The sequence below is a fragment of the Acyrthosiphon pisum genome, chromosome A2, assembly GCF_005508785.2.
Source record: "Acyrthosiphon pisum isolate AL4f chromosome A2, pea_aphid_22Mar2018_4r6ur, whole genome shotgun sequence".
NCBI classification, from domain to species: domain Eukaryota; kingdom Metazoa; phylum Arthropoda; class Insecta; order Hemiptera; family Aphididae; genus Acyrthosiphon; species Acyrthosiphon pisum.
In genome coordinates, this window is record NC_042495.1 from 16878331 (window position 1) to 16901810 (window position 23480).

At 28.2% G+C, this 23480-nt stretch overlaps 3 protein-coding genes across 5 annotated transcripts; 2 read left to right on the top strand and 1 right to left on the bottom strand.

Moving 5' to 3' along the window:
• On the bottom strand, nt 1-5369 carry LOC100166415 (protein cereblon-like). Its single transcript, XM_001945540.5, has 10 exons — nt 4792-5369; nt 4050-4120; nt 3886-3941; nt 2187-2386; nt 1980-2123; nt 1231-1347; nt 1037-1143; nt 632-783; nt 360-574; nt 1-293 (listed from the first exon to the last, which is right to left on the bottom strand). The coding sequence occupies exons 1-10, from the start codon at nt 4848-4850 to the stop codon at nt 155-157; spliced, it is 1260 nt and encodes a 419-aa protein (XP_001945575.1). The 5' UTR covers nt 4851-5369; the 3' UTR covers nt 1-154.
• Nucleotides 5370-5718: 349 nt separating this feature from the next.
• LOC100168489 (kelch-like protein 3) lies at nt 5719-11783 on the top strand. The gene is made up of 11 exons (XM_016808205.2): nt 5719-5874; nt 7153-7250; nt 7542-7688; nt 7745-7973; nt 8061-8236; nt 8308-8404; nt 8527-8733; nt 8790-9092; nt 9179-9322; nt 11188-11440; nt 11526-11783. The coding sequence occupies exons 3-11, from the start codon at nt 7582-7584 to the stop codon at nt 11711-11713; spliced, it is 1704 nt and encodes a 567-aa protein (XP_016663694.1). The 5' UTR covers nt 5719-5874; nt 7153-7250; nt 7542-7581; the 3' UTR covers nt 11714-11783.
• A 7989-nt stretch (nt 11784-19772) lies between these two features.
• On the top strand, nt 19773-23472 carry LOC100573849. Of its 3 annotated transcripts, XR_003839357.1 has the most exons (4): nt 19773-19923; nt 20062-20170; nt 21557-23273; nt 23340-23472. XR_003839357.1 is itself a non-coding variant. In XM_008189555.3 (3 exons), the coding sequence occupies exon 3, from the start codon at nt 22013-22015 to the stop codon at nt 22664-22666; it is 654 nt and encodes a 217-aa protein (XP_008187777.1). In that variant the 5' UTR covers nt 19773-19923; nt 20046-20170; nt 21557-22012; the 3' UTR covers nt 22667-23472. The 3 variants fall into 3 exon arrangements, 2 of the variants coding, with proteins under 2 accessions (XP_008187777.1, XP_003247730.2); XM_008189555.3 differs by having other exon boundaries at nt 20046-20170; nt 21557-23472; XM_003247682.4 differs by having other exon boundaries at nt 21557-23472.
• The last annotated feature ends 8 nt before the right edge of the window (nt 23473-23480 follow it).

Sequence of the window (23480 nt, forward strand, 5' to 3'; positions counted from 1 at the left end):
AGCAAACATGATATATATTTATGGATCATTTACATACTTTGTACTTGAATAAAATAATTATAATGAGAAGAAAGAAAATTAAAAATATTTCTTAAAATGTTACTAGCATTTCTCCATCATTGATTTCCTCGAATCTTTCTCTGTCTGGCACTAACTAGTCTTTAATAGATGTTATGGCGCGTACAGATAATCCATAGAATACTTTTGGCGTTAGTGTTAAATTTTCATCAGCCAAATAACTCCAGCCCAAATGGCTTTGACAGTTTGGACACAAAATTATTGTCCATTTATATCTGCAGAGAAATTAATTACTACAGTAATGACTAATAACAAAAAAAAAAAAAAATGTTTTTATATACCCAGGGAACCAGCAGCACTCAGTAGACGGACTTCCTACTGTTATAACGTCTAAATCATCGTCCAGTTCGGTTACAGTTATCATTTCATGGATTATCCCCCAAGAGTTACAATAAGTACTCTGTGGTCCTTCAGGAGACATTGGAAATACATTGCTCATATTGCACACTAGAGCACTACAGCCAGATTGAGCACACAAGAATTTTTGCATTGATTGCTATAATAATAAGAGTGATAAGCCATTGTTGTTACTTTAATTCCTAACATTTCTTACAACTTTATTCCAATATTGAAGTTCGTATTGAAGTCGTAGGATTGTTGACTCAATACCGAGCAATTCATTTACTTGTTCTTGACTGAATATACTAAGTATCATCACTTGGAATGACAACAAACATGGATCATCTGAGATTTTGACATTTTTATCTTTAAAATATAATAATACACAAAAATGCTTGAATGTCAGTTTTAAATTTGATCAAATATTTTTTTATGGTACTTAACAAGCCTCAATGTAATTTACATGCCATTTGATTCAGTCACATTGTGTGCTTTTTAAATATAATTAAATAATTATTTTAAAATGTAATATAAGTGTTACAACACTACTATATAATTTATAATATATTATATCATAACATATTTAAAACGTAAAAATTATTCAAACATTTAGCCTTACACAACATTTTAACTTTTTTGGAAAGACGAGATGCCAATTCATAAACATCAAACTGTTTATAAACCCAATTTGGCCACTGAGTTTGCCACATGTCTCTTTTACTGCACCTAACATAAACATAATATGCATACTTAATATTAATATGTTAATTTTAAATTTTTTCTATTTTATTAAATATTGTATACACTGATTACATTTCACCATGACTCATATTACGTTTCTTTGGATGTAAACACAATGTATTATACGGATGAGTTAATGTGATATCTTGCAGGATTTTAATTTTAGCCAAAGCAACTATTTGTTCATGACTAGAAAAAAAAGATAAATTATAATCACATAGATAATCTGACCCAAGTAAAAATTAAACTATTTTGCGTTAGACAATTGATTATTTATAGTGTGTTATGTGCAAGTCGTTTTTAGTCTCTACCCCTATTTTTTTTTTGACCAATAAGTATAGATATATTTAAATAAATTTTTTAAAAAAATAAAAAATAAATTATACAATCTCTTGAACATTAATTATTTATTTATTAAAAATTAGCTATTAATATTAAATTACAGTCTCAATTGTCTATTTTCTAAATTATATTAATTTCAGCATTTAAATGATTCACTACTATAACATTTTGGACTGGATCATGTACTAAACAACTTACAATATTCTTTAGGTATAAAGAATAATAATTTTAGGTTAACTCTAATGATTGCCATTGACTGGTAATATAATTTTAGCATTTACTAAACTGAGTAAATAATACTGTTTACTTTCTTATCTGTTATACCCATTGGCACTATTTAAATATTTCCGTTAAAATATATTATTATATCTCTACATTATATTTTATAATACCTTCAATTGTGCTCTGTATACATAATATATAATATAATATACAAAATTAATCAAGTTTTTTTTAAATAATTTAGAATTATCAGTTACCTTTCAGGAAATTGAAAATTGACTTGTACAATTTCAAACCGCTGATAGCCCAGAACTTTAATTTGAAATGGCCGATTACTTTCTATTTTTATAGGTTCTTCATAAGCCTCGGCAATTGTTCCAAATGTACGATTATTTTTATTACTAATAAAAATAAAGATTTTATATTATTATTTATGAATGAATAACTAATTATATATGTCTTACAGTTTGTAGCAAACTCCAAATGATTGATTACGGTTTATGCCAAATTTTAATAGTAGTTCAACATGCTTAGAATGAGCTATAATAGGCAAAATTTGTCCAGGCACCAAATTTAGATTTATAAAAATAATTGGTAATGTATTAAAAACGCCTTTTTTATATACTGTGCGTCCAGTAGCTTTATGAAGTCCATCTCCCAAATGCTAAAAGAATTGCAATAGGTTAAAAAAATATTCAACTGAACATTTTTATTAAGCATCATACAATATGTATAATTACATTAATATGTGAATAATTGATTTAATCTTACAGACATATAAGATTAAATCAATTGTTTATTAGAATACTTAAATGTATGACTACTCAATAAATTAAAATACATTTCCACCATAAGTAAGTTTTTAAATTAACACGTTCAATTTATCATATTGGAGGGAGGTATATACTAGGTATATTCCCTATGCAGGAAAAATTAGGTTTTAAAAAAAATCTTGAAGACTGAAAACCTAACCTAACCTTGACTTAAATGCAAATTGGAAAATAAACTTACAGGAGACACTAACAAGAAACTTATACATCAATCGTAACATGACTCAAGTTATATTACATTGAATAACAAGGTACATGAATAACATGGATTCATTTATCACTTGTGAATAATGTTGAATGCTAAATTTATGTTGTATACAGTACATAGTCAATGTGTTGATAATAGGAAAAAATATTACATGGAGAGTAAAAATAATAAATCAATAGTTTGTCAGGAGTTTGGACTGCACATAAAATCTCTGAAAAAAATGGCACAAAATGAAGTATTTTAGAGTTTATATTTGATAATATTGGACATAGACCATATAGGTACAATTTCATTAGGAAAAATAAAATATGTTCTATACAATTTCCAGAATTATATGATCTGTGTAAATCATAGATCTTATACTAGTACACGGAGTATGAATGTAGTTCCAGTGGTCAGATGTGTCTTACGCTGTCCGAGTGTTCCCGAATTACACGACACATGAACACTATATAGATGATACAATAAACCGGGTATATAATATATATACATATATATCACTGTAACACAAATTTCTAAGGACTGTACACTAACCAACCCCATTGTCCTTATATACTCCGTCTACTAATATAAATTCTATTTTATGAATATACACATACTTTTTTAAGATGACAACTTAATGAAATTCAATTTAACATTTATTTTTTTTACTTTATTAAGAATACGTGATACCCGCATGTGTTGTCTCCGTCTTATAAGTGCGTAACATACTAAACTTTACGCTCAGTAGAAAACGTGTACTGTGTAGCTCCGTTTTGTTTAAAAATTAGAGTGAATTGACCTCACATAAAATCTAAAGGTAAGATTATTATTTAGGTAACCCCGTGGGCTTTTTATTATATTTTCATTTTAAAGCGAGTTATGAGTATTTTAAGATGTACAATCAATTTACAATTTTACCTACAAGTGTTCTACTGAGCGTAACATTTACTATGTTTTGCACTTGTAAGACGAAAACAACACATGCCGGTATCACGTCTTTCTAAGCACTGTTTGATATATTTTTGTGCTGATTATATTAGTGTTATTAGTATAATTAGTATTCAATAAAATCAAGCTTTGTATAAAATAATTTTTTTTTTTTAAAACTTAGTTTTTATTGATAGACAATGAAAGTTAAATCACCTTGTTTGCTGCAGTTAAACTTCGGTTATAGTGTGTTTCTAATTGAAGTTCTGGGGCTAAATATCATTAGAAGTATGGATTAATTAATGTTTTCAAGAGGTTTAAATGATTCCAACAGTAATTTTATGTTCAAAAATATCATAACAAATATATTTTATACTTACGGACAGTAAAACCCCTTCTATCTTGAACACGTTGTTGAACAACTGCATTTGCATATACTTGCCTGTTAGGACTAGAATAAATATTTGAATGAGAATAAATATTTTAATGAAATTCAATACAATTACTTATTCATTTTTGTTGTTATGTGTAGAGTTTGGTCATTCTCAATCACTTAAAAAAAACTATTGAAACCATAAATAAATCGATGATATGAAATCTTAATTTTTCTTTTATACAGTGTACAATTATTTATAGAATCTGGTTAAAATTATAAAACTAATGTCAATTGTAAAAATGTATAACATGGGGTTAAGTAGCCATACAAAATAAATAAAATAACAGGTATCTAACAATGAAACTTTAAATGTTTACAAGAATCAATTAAAGTGATTAAGTATTCAAAGCTAATCATGATTAATGAGAGGTATAATATAGGTATTAATTTTTTTATATTCATTTTCCCAAACTAAAACTCAAAAATATAATATTTCCAATTGAACATCAAATTACAGAAGTACAAAAGCGAGGTCTTTAGACCGCTCTTGCCAGGTGCCACTACATAGGCATTCAGGAGGAGAGTAATTCCACCTTCTAAATAAAAAATACACAGAACCAACAACTTGGATGACTAGCAATACTCAGTAGACAAAATTTATTTAACTACCCAAAAAACGCACTCTTTCAACAGAAAAGTTCAACAATCAACCCATGATTATAAATATTAAATAGGTAAATACTCACTTGACGACTTCGTCATCGGAGTTGTTGTTTAAGTTGTTTGGGGTGTTCTGGGTGTTCATGTTGACAACGTCGCTTGTTTGAGTTTTTGGGTAACAACCAGCGAACCAGCGTCTGGACGTCTGGTTAATTAAAACGTTAACAGGTACTTATTGAGTATCCCTCGTTGTAAAAATAATAATATAATAATATTATCGTAGTGGTTCAAACACCGCTAGGGAGAATATCAAATATTAATTAACAACAGTATACAATGAACATAAATACAGATAATAATAATATTATTATTGATATTTTGTAGTTACGCATCCTGCGATAACTGAAAACGATCATAGTAAAAGGAAGTGGGTTATAACTTATAAGCATTTTTAATTTACGCTATATTATACACGCAAAACTTGCTAAACAATTGAACAATATTGAAAAACCCACACACAAACACATATAATATTCTAACGATCAAGTTTCACAACGGGTCGATTTACTCTAATAAATTCTTAAACCACGGACTACAACTACAACGGTCTACGGAGCTAAACATGAGCGAACATTTTCTAGGTTATGCATTTGTAAGACGGAGACAACAAATAGCCGTGAAGCGTACCATCCGTGCTCTCTCTTGTATCCGCCCCTCCTTTGCGTCACCGTCATTCTGTCCGCCGTCTTCGGCCCAAGGATGATTGATGAATTATTATTAAATTATAGTTATTTTTAAATCTTATTTCATTATTATTATTATTATTATTATATTATTAATAAAGTAATGTTAGGCGACGTATCGCTCTCATGACTTAATTTTTTGAACCGGCGAACCATAATATTTATGTACTTAAGAAATTCACCTATCGATAATAATTAATACATCGATAGTTATAACTAGAAATCGGTAGGTAGATTGCAATAACGATTGTGAAGCAAAATCAATGTTTAGTACAAAAAGAGACAACCGGGAGCGCTAATTTTTTTAACCTATCAACTAACGTATACACATGAGTCGTCTTTCTAATTACTTGCTTTTCTATGCGCCGGCCGGTTTAATTGTTCGTGTCCGTACCTACAACAACTGTCGTGTGATTTCTTTTAAAAGTAAGTATTTTTTGTTTTATTATATCATATTAATCAGAAGAAAAAATACATATTCTGAACTTTATAACTCATATAAAACTTTGAGTTTAGGTATTTTTATTAATTATTTAACTTCAACAATGAGACACATTTTTTTGGGCTTACAATGTCCGGTTAAAGTTAACCGGTCGAATTCTGCCGGTAATAAAATCCGTTATCAGTCGGTTAGTATTAAACGACACTTTGCCGGAGATTGTAAGAACGGCCCTTAATAATGTATTATGTGTTAAATTTTATTAAAATAGGGAATAGTTATTAATACAGTATAAGCTGCTTATTAGGAACACGGATAATTGATACAATCGCATTATTGATATACGGACTGGCCATATATTAGAACATTCAAAATAAATCGGTAAGCAATCTAATTTATTCTAATCGTTCCTGTCGTTAAATTTATTTTTACTGTACTTTATCGTAAGTGCAGTACCTATATAAGAATGCTCTTCCTGTAAGAATCGTTTGTAGTTCAGCGTCGGCGTGCGTAGGTACGTAAAGGTGATTAGTGTTTCGTATTTCTAATAATCAAAATGTCTAAACGCCAAGATTTAAGTTCGAAAAAGAAATGCGAATTATTTAAGTCGTACAATGTACTTCCAAAAATTAGTTTAAGTGGTGTCGCAGTTCGTTTAAATGTTTCTCATTCCACATTAAATAGAGTTTTAAAAGAATATTGAACACGCGACAATGGAAAATGAAAGTGGTAGTCTGAAAAGAAAAAGAGCTGGAAAAGAAGAATTTGTAGACAAAGCGTTAAAGGAATGGTTCTTACAAGTGAGGGGAAAAAAATGCCCGTATTAATGGTATTTATTTTTTTATGTCAAAAAGCAGAATGGGGAAAAACAAAAATTGATGGTAATAGGTAAGAGTCAGATTGAATCAAACCAATGGTTTATTACAAACATATTTCTAATATCCGGCGTCTACTGTGTTTAATTAATGTTCTTTTAGGGCTTGGGTTAAGAATTGAGTAAGTAAAACCATAAATGGTAGTTTTAGTGCCAAACAAATTAGAAGCAGTTAATTTAGTGATAAATAAAAAGTATTCCATTTGATGCTGCTAAATTAAAAGTTTTAAACTGTACACAGATTGTTGCAATTATTATAATTAATATCTCAGTGTGAACCACACCATGTTTCATTGTGATTGAGATATAACTCATAGAAATATTAGTGTCTCAACCTCTTCGCATCACATTCTAAGACAAACAACCTTAACTATAATCCTTATTTTTTCAGGCACTCAGTCCCATTACAAGCTTGGGTGCAATAAAATCAAATGGACTATTCAATTTAATTTTAATGCAATTACTGATTTTAAGTTAACTACTTTAAAGGTAAGAACATATTATGAGATACGTACCTACCTATATAGGATTCAAAAATATTTTACTAAAAAATATATTGTACAAATCATCGCAATACAATAACTAACATAGTAACTGCATACAAAAATTATTCCATAATATTTTAGAAGCATTTCATTTCATCCAGCAAACTTTACTTCTCGATATTATTTTTTTCTTATTTCAATTGAAGATAATGTATTGATTTTATTATTTTTTCATAGAGGATTGTTAATAATATTTATCGATATTTATAATTGATCTTGAAATGTCCTTTTTTAGTTTTAAGGCATTCATACATTTACTTAATATACAATTCACAATGCAAAATACAAATCAAATACCAGATTCCAGAAGATTTGAAACTGTCAAATTGTATAAAAAATCATCTTTTGTTGATATATGTGAAAGTTTGCAATCTTTACGCAAGTAAGTCATAAGTGATTTAATCTCCTAGATAAATATTGATAAAAAAAATGTTGTAGTGGTAAGCTTTTATGTGACATAGAACTGCAGACGGACGATAAAAAATTAATACAGGCTCATAAAGTGGTTTTATCAGCAGCTAGTCCGTATTTCTATGCTATGTTCTCAAATTTTGCAGAAAGGAATCATGACCTCGTATTAATGAAACAGTTTGACTCAACCTCTTTACAGCAGTTAATACAATTTATTTATTCAGGGCAAATCGAGATCACTGAAATAAACGTCCAGGTAATAATAATATAATAATAATAGATAAAGTTTGATTTAATTATTGAAAACAAAATTATTTAAATCGTTTATTATTTATTTCTTAAGAATTTGTTGCCAGCTGCAAATATCTTGCAACTACAAGAAGTTACAGAGGCATGTTGTGATTTTTTACATTCACAACTAAACCCTACAAATTGTATTGGTATTAATGCTTTCGCTGATTTACATAGCTGTACGCATTTGACAACAATTTCAGAAGTTTATATTCATCAACACTTTTCGTACGAAATATAATTTATTATTATGATCTATAAGTACATTTTATTTATTATTGTAATATTTTGATTCTTAGAGAAGTTTTTGGTGGTGACGAATTTCTATCCTTATCATCGGAACAAGTAATTAAGTTGATATCCAGTGATAGACTTCAAGTATCATCTGAAGAAAAAGTAGGCAAACTAAAATTGATTATTGTTATATTTTATTATTGACAAAGGAAACATAAAGTAACCTTCTAATATGTAATATAAGTAGCCTAATTAATTAATAAGTAAATATTTTATTGTTTTAGGTATTTGAGAGTGTTATTAGTTGGATTAATTATGAATCGGGTTCAAGGCGATGTATTTTACCCCAATTATTGGAACACGTACGTTTTCAATTAATATCGAGGGATTACGTATTTAAAAATGTACGTAATGTATTTGAGGCATTAGGATTTAAATCAGAAGATATTATTCCACAAAGCATCAATATTAAACCTAGACATGGAGAAAAAGTATGATTCTGTATAATTTATTTATCTTTCCAATTTTAATAATTTAATTATAACAGGTTATATTAGCTGTTGGTGGAATTGGGTCTGGATTAAGTAATAGTTTAGAATGGTTCGATCCAAGAACAAACCAATGGCATTTTGGACCAGAATTAATTACAAACCATAAAAGACACAGTCTAGTCGTAATTCACGATAATTGGGTATTTGATGTGGGTGGCTTTGCTTATGGTTTATCACCTTATCAGTGTGTCCATGTGCTAGATTTGTCTTCAAAATCACTTTGTTGGCAACCATGTGATGACATGTTAGTTGAACGACAACTTTTAGGAGTAGGTGTTATACATAATAATATCTATGCGGTAAGTAATGTTTAATCAAAATTTATTAGTTTAATCGTTATTTCTGTTAAAAAGCACGTACTAATAAATTATACATTTAATTTAAGGTGGGCGGATACAATGATAGAGAAGGTGATTTAACAAGTGCAGAAGTTTTTGACTCCAATACTTCTGCATGGTATATGATATCTAGTATGTTAACTATAAGATCTTTATTTGCGGTTGGAGTCCTGAATGATCTCTTATATGTGGTAAATTAACATTTTTTATGTTTTTTATTTTGTATTATTGGCAAAACAAATTAATACTGGGAGCGCTGTCGATGCCTATCGTACTGATGATTAGGCGGGTTCCCCCCTACGTCGAGTCAGGAGATTGTATTTATTTTTTCGACATTTTGTATACATTTTGTCTTAAGTGAAATGTATTTTAATGTATTTGATAATATTAGTGGAAATCGTACTTACCAACGTATATAGTTGTTATAAAAGGGTATAAAGTTAGCTATATAAAAGTATAAAAGTAAAATAACCAATATAAAAATATATCTATCCGAATATGCGAGTTGAGGATTATGCCACCAGAGCACAAATCGTTAGCTTGTTTTACCAATATTTGGTATAATAATAATTGGAATTGGAATAATAAAATTCTCCTGAGTAAGAATCGCGTAATATTTTCACAAAATAAAATATTTTGATAAATTTAAATTGATATTAAAAAATAAGCTAATAAAAATATTATATTTATATACCACTTCAATTTAATGATTTAATAATTTCATCAGTAACTGATTCATTTTCATCTATCGTCAAACCTACCTGTATGATGTATATTGGAAGTACAAAAACTCTATTAAATTTTTGCTACTGATTTATACTTAATGTAATACAAAAAGTATTATTACTCTCTTGTATGACCTTATTTATTAGTTTTTAATACCGTTAATACAATATAGACAAAAAAAATTAAACTTTAATAAATGTTTATTTCCAAAATTAAATATAACTATTATTTTAGTTTCATAAAGTTTTTTTACTACTTAACTTTAATTAGTTTTAGTCCTGAATGATCTTTTGTATCTTTTTAGTATTATATTTGTTAAATATATAACTTACTAGCTGATCCCGTGCACTTTGTCGCCTGTTAAATGTACCAACTCTATATGACTCAAACTTTGTTCAAATCGTTATTTAATATTCGGTGTATGGTGTTCAAAATTTATCTTAACTTTACCGTTGCCCGGAATAAAAATTCTGATTCGCAGCACTATATTATCAGGTAGGCAATCTACCTGCGGTAAATCGCCGACACCGTGCTGTTTGAACGCAAGTGTATGATTTATCTATAAAGTATCAAAGTTATACCAAGTTTGTCGTATTCCACCTATGGTCGATTAATATAATCGATTAATACAAAATCCTAATCTTTTTTTTTTATCCGTTCCTAGATAAGCGCATCCTTTTGACACTATTTGTTGAGCGGCCAAGGTTTGATTTCCTTTTCTTGGGCATAATGTGACCAATAAAAAAAAAAATCATAGTAAAAATATAAAAAATAATACAAATTAACAAACATGCCCGATTAACCAATAGCAAACAATTTATTATTATTTTAATAATAACTATCAAACTATCAACTATTTGGTAATTTTTTTTTTTGGACAGATGGCGCAACTGCTGTATTCTTAAAATCCAGATTTCCTACTTTCCGGTGGATTATTTTAAAATATTCTTTCTTGTAAACCTTCTCTGTGATGTCCTCTTTCATTTAAAAAAACTTCATGACAATTGGATAAGAAGTTTCGAAGCCAAACCATACCAAAGATTTCCTCTTTCGCTTGATTTCAGTTTTATATATATAGATAAGTTATAAATAATAAACAATAATATATAATATTATTAATTTCTAAACATTTTCATACCTGAGTATTATTGAAATTGAGAATTTATAATAGATACATTTATCTAATTAAAAATAAAAATATTTAGTTTGTTCAACTTCTTATAAATATGTACACAACCACATTCATTGAAAATGCTATGCAATAATATTTTATTCCAGTAATTCTTGGTATTTTTATTCCACAATAATTTGTATTTATTAAATTTTGTAGGTAGGAGGTTTTGATCAATCAAGACAGGCTTTAGACACTGTTGAATGTTATAATCCCAGTTATGATATGTGGAGTCAAGTCGCAAACATGCGTGTATGTCGCAGTGGTGCCGGTGTAGGCGTTTTAAACGGTGAACTGTATGCTGTAGGCGGTGATAATGGATCAAACATTTTGAGTAGTGTTGAAAAATACACACCAAGTACAGGAGTTTGGACGACTCTTCCAGACATACATTTTCCTCGAAAATATGCAGGTAACTTCTTGTAGAATAAATGTAAACTATTTTATAAAACTTTTTTTTTTTTAATATTTCAAATTAAATTAATTTTTCATTATAGGAGTAGTCGCATTAGATGGCTTTTTGTATGTCGTCGGTGGAATGAGCGAATATTCTCTTTTGGATTCTGTAGAATATTATAACCCAATTACCAATACCTGGGCCAGGGTCATAGGGACATGGAATACTATGAGGTTTTCACCTGGAGTAGTAGCCATTAATAGGCCACAACATTTTACAACTTGTTAGTATTCATGATTTTTTTTTTTTTTTGGTCAATATTTAAATGTTTTAATATTTTGCATTATAGTAACTTTCACTTTGTATATAATATTATACAATACATGCATTTTTTTATATACATTTTTTCCTAAATTGTATGATGATATATACGATATATATATTTATGGTATTTTTTTTTTAGTTTTAAAACTTCTATGTTTAATTTCTATAGCTAAGGATTAGACATTTAATTTAAGATTTCTCATAAGTAGTTAATAATGGAACTGAAAAACTATGAAATATATACTTAAACACAATTTAAATTATATTTAAAAAAAATATATATATATATTATATATATATTTAGATGGAGAATAACAATTTTAGTTATTTCATTTTAATTTAAAAATAGTATTTGTGAAACTTGGAATTATTAAAGTATATTATAGTTTGTACACACAATGTTATTTTCAAATGAAATGTGTTCGGCAATAATTAGTCCAACTAACATCGCTCAGAATCATTTTTCGTATACAATAGGCCACGACATTTTACAACTTGTTAGCATTTATGATTTTTTTTTTTTTTTGGTCAATATATAAATATTTTAATATTCTGCATTATAGTATCGTATACTATGTATAGGATATACGATTTATAAATTTTTTTCTTTTACAAATATTTTCCTATATTGTATAATAATTTCTATATTTATTGTATGTTAATAAAAATAAAATATAATTGTTTTCTAATAGAAAAAAAAAAGAAATATATTAAAAATCTAAAAATTGGAATTTGAACCAATTCATTACCTACATGTCAAATTAAAAAACGGAAATGGACATAATTGATGGTGAATCACCCTATATATCACTCTATATATTCTATATCTTTGTGTAATCTAATACTTGCAATATGTATTCATGTAGGTATATAATATAGTTATATTATATTAATAGGTTAAGTTGTGAGGGGGACACAGTGAGACCTTAGTTCACTTAATCTGTGGTGAGACGCATTAGATCATATTATACATCTGTACAACCAGTGGCGTAATATCAGAGGGGGGATTTAGGTGTTGTATACTTAGACCCATAGGATAGCATTAATGCATTATATTAATTAATTCATTATCATTTATCATTTATCACTTTGTGTTACGGGTAGAGGGAAGACACTGTTGTTGTTTATGCCATCGCCGTACAAGGGGGCCAAGGTTAATGCTGTGGCCATATACGCCGTAATAGTGGGACAGTTCGACGACCTCATGGCATGAATAATATTATTAATTAACCGCTGAATCCTTATTTTTGAGATAATTTTTTTGTTTTGAAAATTGTGTTACTTTTAATACTGTTGCATTTTAAAAAGGAACCGTTTTTTTTTTATATGTTAGTGAATGCCAAATTCGGGGTAAAACGGTAGTATTAATTCCGATATAATAGACTTGTATAAGTACCTAGGTATCTAAATATTATTTTAACATTAAAATGTTTTCATCACTAAATAGTTAATTTTTACTTTTTAATTGTTATATATGCAACAAATCATAAAAATCAATCGAATCAAGTTTCAACCGGTTTCAACAATTTAGAAAGATTATAACTATTATTTATTTGATTATAAATTTAGGCAAACGAATCAAAGATCAAATACCCGCCCACAAAGTGTTCAATTATAAATCTTAACCTTTCAATAGATGACACTTGTCAGTGATATTTATTAAATAATGTATTATTACTTAATAGCAAGAGACACTTCCAAAGTGGTAAACTGTGCCCCTCTCTTAACTTCTAAAATAAGAGTATTATAAAACTAAAAAAAAATATGTGATGTACATTACCATGCAAACTTCCACCGAAAATTGGTTTGAACAAGATCTAGTTAGGAAGTAGTTTTTTTTTAATAAATAAATAAGCAAATAATAATTATAATTCGCACAGGGCGTCGCTTGATCGGTAACGCGTGCGGAGCGCGCGGGGGGTAGGTTCTCGACTGCGCTTTTCCGAGCGGGTAATATTATTATAATATTAGATAAGAATTCTGCTGGACCTGGTGGTGGGGCCAAAGTTCGTGCTGGCCGAACGAAACTACTTATTATTTATGTTAATTACTGCTACGGAGCCCTTCATGTTCGAATCCGACTCGCACTTGTTTCTCACTTTTTTTTTTTTAATTCACTACTAAGTATTTAATTGTTATAACAGTGTTATATTACTTCATTCCCATCACAATGTAATTTTGGAGAATTATTATCGTCATTTCAGATGTATGCTTATAAATGGGAAGTTCAAGTATAACTGGATAATTATTGTGTGCAACATAATTATTGAACATTGTTGATAAAACAATTATTAACCTAACCTAACCTTAATACGGCTATTTTATATACCTCATTGTATTGTGTATTTGTATTATATGATTATACATTATAATCATTTATATATTGGAAATAAAAAATAGTACCTTTAGGTATCTATTGCATTACCTAACAATATTACCTCAAACAAATTTTTTATCAATACATTCATTTTTGTGCAAAACTGCAATTAATATTCTGAAAGTCTGACAGATGGTGTTCGTAAAAGTCTACGGTTTTTTACGGCTTCAGGGACCAACAGTATATAATACGTATAATGTACATAGTAGTTATGAGGCCAAGGTCCAACAAGTAGGTTACACAAGTATACAGATATACGGGACCATTAGTGTATTTCGTCCAAAAAGAACGTGAATGTAATTAATTATCTACCGCGGTACCTATACATACCTACCTACTACGTAATAATGCAGCACGGAATGTTTTAAAAAAACCAGCAAAGCGTACATAATATATTAATATATAATAACAAAAAATCGGCCAGGGAGTCAAGGAACACAAAATAAACGCTGCACATGAATTGCGTCCCAAAGATATTTAACGACTACACGAATTGCGTCCCAGCCATATTTAGCAACTACCCGAATTGCGTCCCAACGTAAAAACATTATTTTCCTTCTCGTTTCATACAGACTTAGGACTGTCGATACCAAATTACGACTATCGGTAGGTTAAAAATATTGTTTTTTTTATCATTATTATGCAATTAGATGTAAGTAAAATAAAATGTGTAGGCTAATAATATAATAATAATAATATAATAGTTCAAAATAAAAGAATGTGGGCGTTTTCATTCGCAAAGTCTTCTATAACATTTTCATAGTTTAAACTTGTTAGTAGTTCATGTTCAATGGTCATTATATAGTTTAACCATTTCTGGCTAATGGTACTTCTAAGCTTTACTTTAATTAAATTTAACTTATAAAATGAAAGTTACTACTACAGTTGGTAATCATCATTGATAAAAAATACGGAAAGATATTATTATATTTAGAAATGTTTCTTCAAGTATATTGAATTTTAAACATTTGGATTAACTAGAAATATTCAATTCAGAAATATCAAGTTCTGATAGATATGCTTTTAAGTGTATAAATTCTAAAAAGTGTATATATTGTAAATTTATGATATTCAGTAAATAATGTAATCTAGGTGAATTTGGGGACCTTAAAATGTCAGGGCCCCGGTCCTGACTTAAGGTGGCACTGACAATAAGACTATACCATAATTTAATTGGCATAATAATAATAATTAATTGACATACATTGTAAATATAAATTTAAAAAGTTGGGCAAATGGGGGTCACTCTGCTGTACAATAGGTTACAAGTGGGACACTGTAATGGATGATGTTAAATTTGAATTCAATGAAATAATATCATTAAATGATAAGTTCTGTTTTCATATCAAGAAAAAACGATTCTGAGATAAAACGGTAAGTGAGCCTATGATATTACTAAGTATATTTGATGATATTATTGTGAATAAAGTAATTTATATATGACGTATTTACGTGGAAACCTTGTTTTAAATTTTCAATCCTTAGCTATAAAAGTTGAACATTTTATAAATTTTTCACAACAAAAAAATTATTGAATTTTAAATTAGATGAATGTTGTCAAAATTCAAACTATAAATGCTTATAAAAAAAATTGTGCTATGTATTTTTAATATTTTTCAACTGCTATTGAAACAATATACCAATAGCCTTTCATTAAATTTCCAACAAAAAAATGTTATAGATATTTATAGAAAAAAAAAAAAGAAAAAAATGACGTCCATAAAAAGCTCGAAAAGAGTCAAAATATTTTCAAAATGTTATGGTGTATAGAAAATGAATATATAAACATTCAGTATAATTTTCATGTATCTACAGTTATTCGTTTTTGAATAACAACAAAATAGCAAAATCGCTACATGAGAAATTGAGTGAATATCTAATATTGTATTAATATGAACTTCAAACCCTCAAAAAATATAATTTGATTTGCTCGTGGCCATTATTTTTTTTGATAAAGATAGACAAACTTATAAATAATCTTGTATTACATTTTCAAATCTTAGATTTAAAAAGAAAATTTTTTATGAATTCTCAACTCAAAATATTTTGCTAATTTTTGTGATTTTGTCAAGATTTGAACTTTTAATGCATATAAAAAAAACTGTGACTATGGATTTTTAATATTTTTCAAATGTCATTGTTACATTATAGTAGAATCCTTGTATACAATTTTCAAGCTTTTTCCAACAATTAAAGTTTTATTGATACTCATAGAAAAAAAAACTACCTAATAAAATTGGAAACGGAAAATATTCCTTATCCTAAACAGTTCAAAACAAATCAAAATATTTTAAAGTTTTATCGTGTATATAGAAAATGCGAATACAAACAACCAATCAGAGTTGCATGCAAATGTAAATAATATTATTGTGTTTTTTTTTTTATATTATTGGCCTTAAACAGGCAAAATGTATTTTTTAAGAAATAAAATGTATAAAGGTATATACTCAGGAAAAGAACAGAAAAACAGTAGTTAAATACATTTTTTTTACTTCCCCCCCTGGTATAAAATTCTGGTTGCGACACTGCACCACTGCAATACTGTATGCTCTTAACAATCTTGTACATAATATGGTCTTATATGATGTTGTGTAGTAACGTAACGCAAATTACAAATTATTGTAAAGCAATTACTTTTTCAGTAACGCAGCAGTAATTTTATTATATTTTACTTAAAGTTATAAGTACGCAATTGTAACAAAATTACTTTTGAAAAGTAATCTCTATGAAGTAACGTACAAACGCGTTATTTTACACGATATTAAAATAATTATAGTTTTGAATGTATTACAGACCGTATAGGATATCCCAGAAAAATTAAAAAAATTATTACATAAACAATTATTTTTAGTATTGATTCCGATAATTATAGTTAACGATATAACTAAACATTTCAGAAATAAATGTTATCACTTTCTTAGCAGAAAGAAAATAGTTCGGCTTGAAAGTTAAATTTAATACAATTTAACTATGATTTATATGACATGACTATATAGACATATAGGTGAGATAATTTTAAATTTGTATATAATACTAAAATAGGTCTATTATCACTAGGTGTCTAGGTCTATGATTATAAAATATATACATAATAATTGAATCATATGAATTGAATATGATTAAAAAAAAAATGATAAAAAAAGTAACGTTATTTGTAACGCACTACTTAACTAATGAAAAGTAATGTAACGTTATAAAAATAATGTAATTAAATAAAAATATTTGAAGTAACGATTAACGTAATTTCATTACTTTTTAAAAGTAATTTACACAACACTGATCTTATAGTACCAGCTTATAACAAACTAGATAAGTATAGCCAATGTATTTATAATATGAATTATGTACTAAGTAGGTACCTAGGTAGTGTACATATTTGAATATATTATGTTTCTCTACGATTTGAATCTTGGGTACCTACATCTACAAAAAACCATTACATTTTTTCAAATGACAATTTTCGTAACTATTAACCGTGGTCATCACGTCTACAGTTGACACTAGGTACGTTTTGTAATTAGGGTAGGTACCTAACTAATTTATTACGTGAACACATTTTGTTGAATATATTACTGGTAAATTACGAATCTTAAACTAGGTATGCTACATTTAGAATAATGTACCTATATGGCTGAGTATATGATATATTATTATTTGTTGGAACACCAATGAATGTTTACAGTTTTGACTATAGATAAAATATTTTGACATAGGCACCTTAATTTGCAACATACGTAATATGTTTAGGTATTTATTTTCTCGAAAATGATTGTTAATATAAAAAGCGGGTAAGTGGATGTCGCTCTGCTGCACAGAAGGTTACAAGTGGGTCATTGTATAATGAATTGTATTAAACTTGAATTCAATGATATAATATCATTGTATAAGAAAAACGATTCTGAGCGGAAACAGTTTGTCAGTCAGGATATTTTATATCGTTGTTATTTTTTATATCATGTAAGTTGAATTAATATTACAATATTATTATTTTTTATTCGTTTCTATGGTGATAAACAAAGTGTTAGAAATTAAAATCCCATTTTTAGTGGTTTTTCGTAATTTTTCGATGGTTCTTTCCCGTGGCATTAAATAACTATTGGTAAAATCAAATAATGACCTCTGTAAAGTACCATTTTGATCCAATTTGCTAAAAGATAAGGCACTTTAAGGAAAAGTTAAAAAGTTATACATACTTGGAAAATCCTTGATTTTTGTATAATATAGTTCATCAATTATTACTATTGTATTACAAATTACAATTGTCAAATAGGCACGCAGTACTAATTTGCATTTTTACATTAAATATAAAAAACCACATCATAATATATTATATATATTATTTGATAACAGGATATGGCTACTATATTATAACATATAGGTATACATACACGACAAAAAGACAATAAGCAAGTACATAGAATCTAATAAATAATTGGCGTTCATGAATATTGAAATATAGGAAAACGGCGATATGGCTTTTGGCCAGATCTCGGACACAGAATACAGATAATGGTATTGTATATTTGCATATGAACAGTGGATAAGTCGATGTACAAGGTGGGAGGTAGGTGAGTAGGGGGCCTTAAAAAACCAGTCCTGAAATGGCATGTATTTTAGACGTGTGTCACCATAGCATATACGAGCATATTTGCATCACTCAGGCCCGGTTTTTCAGTCATATTTAACCGCTAGTTAGAGATATTTAACTGCCAGTTAAATTTAACAGAGAGTTAACTGAAACTTTTCAGTTTATCAGCATAGTAATTTATCATTTGGGTTTATTATTTTAATGGAGAATATTTTAAATAAACGCTTTAACTTTCAACGAGTGTACCTACATTTTATTCAACTAACATACGACAATCCTCATCTTTAAGGTCTTACTACCTGCAACTGATATAATACGCAATACCTCATCATTGACCTTGTAAGCTTTTCTGTACAGAATATAGGTAGGTATCTTACAAAGTACTCAGAATAATAACCCATCTCTAGCACCTGCAGAAAAAAGCTCTTCAGAGGTGAATTGCTAAATAATTTAACTTTAAAAATGTAACAAATTATTTAATAATACATTTTATTGTGTTGTATTATTTTATAGGTAAAGATTATTCAAACTAGACTTTGGTTAACATGGGCGGATAGGTAGGTACTTATATACTTTATACCTACCGGGATGTATAATTTAATTATAAGGCTACAACAGCCCATAAGTAGGTTACCTAGGGCTTGTATATTATAAAAAAAAAAACTCCTAGGCAGACTTTTCTATATCGTGGAAACGTGGACCGTGATTTATCATTTCTACTTTTTGCTAAATTCATACAAGCTACCTAAATCTATGAAATTATTAGGTCAATGGTTTTTTACTTATCATGTAGTGATCTCTATCATTAAATATACCGGAGTAATTTAATATATTATCGGTATAGTTTATGTTCGAAGTAATTGATATCGGAGCAGTATTATGGTTCACTTTGAAAATATTTTTTCGGAGTAATACAATGTCATGGTAGTAGATAGTCGTACTCGTAGCACTGGTGATATCCCGGCCACGTCAGCAGCTGAAGCTCTACACGCAGCCACGTCACACGTATCATGACGCATGGACCAATGGCGTTCTTATAGTTGTATACATCTCCATAACCTAAATTAACATAATATTTTATTCACCTATGAATTTCCAAATTTCTTATGTGTAAATTATAGTCTTACAATTTTCTTTATCATTTTTTTTTTATCTTTACTGGACTTTAATACTTTATAGCAGACTGGAACACTAGAATCTGGAACAATAGTAAGTCCTAAACTGTGACTGAAATACATACAAAACATTCTGTGCTGAGTGCTTTTAAGTTTTTACGCCATCTGTGGATTATTATATTATATTCATTCTAATGTGCCTACTTATTAAAATAGATATTTTATTTTACAGTTGACTGACAACAGTCTTGGCCGAAAGTATATGTGGATTATTGTCTGCTGTCTTTATTTGAAAAATCAATTGTTAAATAATATTTCAAACTATGAGTTCGTCATCATTGGTAAGTAATATAATATTAATAATTTACTGATACAGTTATTTAATGTTTATGTTTATACAAGTCTACTAATACAGCTTGATTATAGATAATCTTAAAATTATTTACATTGAGTTTTTCATAAATTAGAATAGTATTAGTTTGTATAGGAAGATTTAGTAAATATTTAATTGCACCATTTATTGTTGTAACATTGGGTTTAGAGATAATGTTATTAAAAGTTCCTCACTAAATAAATATAACATATGAGAAAATAGATTGCACTAAAACTAAATAAATGATTCTTTTATAGTTTACATCTAATAATTTACCTGGCTTCATGAAATGGATAGAACAATTGCCCATCTCAGTCTGTAATCTATTATTAAGCCAAGATATTTTATTCATTTACCTTTTCAAGTTTTACGCATTTTGGTTCACATTTGGTAATTAAACTAGGATAACATTTTAGAGAATGTGCTATCAAATTATGACCATGTAAAATATTATTACCACGTTGATTGCGTATGTTTTTATGCAGTTTTCAACAGTGCGTATGATAAATGTTTAAACAAGAAAAAAAAATAAAGGCACTTCTTATAACGACGTATGTATACATAGTAAAAAACATGCGTTTAATCCACTCTAAATAATAATAAATTCACATTCAGCCATGCGTAAGAAATATTAAACCATTTATTTTAAATGTTTATTAGACGCCAAATGGCATCAAACACGTTGCTGGATGAGCCGCATTCAACGTGTTAACATGTGAATTAAAACAAATAAATATAGATGTTAGGAAGTTTAACTTTAACTTATTCTTAAGAACTGAGCATACACAATCATTTAAAATCGCATTTGCTTCATAGTTCAAGTTATCAACTGTTGGTTTAAGTATTAATATAATCGAATCATCGGCGAGACTTAATATTTCCATATTTATATTCAATACTGTTATTGTTTTATAGCATATAACATAACCATACTAAAATAATCATTTACATTAACTGTTTGGATTAAGTCACTTAAGAAATAATTTAATAGGTAATTAGCAACTCCACAGATGCCTGAGAATTCTAGTTTTTTTTAGAAATATATCATGATTAACACACTCAAAGGCTTTTTGTACGGCTTGAAAAATACCCATTACTTTATAATTAATAGGTGTATCCACTAAAGAGTCCATATTTTATATATATAAATATTTGAAATAGCATATTATTATTAATTTAAGAACTTAAAATTTACCTACTTTAAAATGGATTTTACATTATAAATTTACTAATTAATTACAGCTTATCGAATCGTTTGAATTGTATCAATTGTTATTCTACCAATTTACTGACTGAAATAACTTAATATTAATTATCGTTCAATGTTCTAAATTATAAACAAATATTTTTTTAGATAACCTTTTAACAATGGCAAAAAAAGAACATCAAGGTGGAGATTTCACAACAGCCCAAAGAATATGTAAAGGTTTAATTACACATAAATCGAGAGATTTGAATGTTCTACTGCTTACAGCCAGTGTATTTTTCAGTAACCAACATTTTGATGAATGTATTGGCTACTTAGAACAAGCAAAAAGTATTAACCCCAAATGTTCCGAAGTTTTAAGGAACTTTGGATTGGTTTATATGAGAAAATCCCAAAAGGATTTAGCAAATGAATACGCAATAAGACCATATGGTGTGGATGCACGGCCAGATTATGCAGAAATTTTGTTTGAAACCAACGATTTAATTACGGCTGAAGCATCTTATATACGTGCTATAAGTCTCAAACCCGAATTACATGAAGCACGTAATAAGTAGGTACGGAAAACTACTTTTAAAATTAAACATAATATAAGAGGCTAAAATGGAGTTTAAGATTGCCCACAAAAGCGCAAAAGAATGTCCAGAAACATTAAACAATTTAGCAGATGTATATTATAAGAGCGGTAAATTTGGAAAATCTATTTTGAAATATAAACAACTCTTAGAAACAAACCCCGATCGGACGAATGCTTGTTTTCAGTTGGGAATGGCATACTTAAAACTTGAAGACTACCATAATGCAAGTGATGCATTTAAGAATGCAATAATACTCGATCCCAAAAATGTATTATTTTTAAGAAAACTAGCAGTTACAGTAGATATTTACCAAAAATGTTTGAACCTCAAGCCTGAGGACTTTGATTTAAATTTGGAACTCGCTTTAATGTATTACAATAACATTCAAAATTATAATGAAGCTGTAATATATCTTAAAAAATGTAGTCAATTAAATCCGGGTAGAATTGACATATACAAAAAGCTTTTTGAAACATACGGAGAAACTAAAGATCATTTAAATGCATCCGATGCTTGCATATCCATGGGGAATTTGTATCTGGAGAAGGATGATTATAAAAATGCAAGAAACTCATTCTGTTGTGCGGTACTTATGAACCCGAGCAATGCATTTGGTCATTGGAAAATGGGCCTGACATTGTATCAACTGGGACATGAGGAATTGGCTTTTAAAAAGTAATAATTATTCAACACAATTATAAGTTTAAAATGTGCTCTAAGCATTCTCCTAATAATCTTTAAATTGGTAAAATTTTACGCTTTTCTCTTACTTCAATGACCTTTTTAATGTATATTATACAAGTTACAATAAGAAACATATGTGTAGGTAATAGGTATGTGACGTTTACTTAAATCTCAAAACAAATTTATAATATTTACATTTACCATTTAATAGTGTGCTTAAACTTTAAAAGAATATGTAATGTACATCTTTTCTTTGGTAAATTATTTAAAATCAGTCAAATTTAAAACAATTTAAAAAAATTAATTCTTTATGAACAATAATATACAATTTTCTTAAGTATGAATTATAGGTTTAATTCTGTAATGGACAATATATGTAACATGGCCTTCTCGAACAAGCCAAAGTATTTTATGAAATGGCAATCAAGTTAAGTCCAGACGACCATGACAACGCTCGGTTAATTTGGCCGATATGTCAATGAAAAAAACGGATCTTGATGACGCTATGACAAACAATGAAAAGCAATAGAATATGACAATACACCTGTCAAGTAGATGTTAATTTGATATTCCACATCTTCAAACGACAATAATTCATCCTGGTAATATTTGGTACCTTTAGACCTGTTTTTTTTTTTATAAATTACAATACAATTATTATTATTTAGGTAATAATGAAACAATTTCTTAAAGACACGGATTTAATTATGGTGTGTTTTACTGTTTTCCAAATTTTTAGAAATGAATAATTTGTAGTTTAACTTACTGATTTACTAAATTCTTCAAAAGCATTTTGTTAACTAGTATTA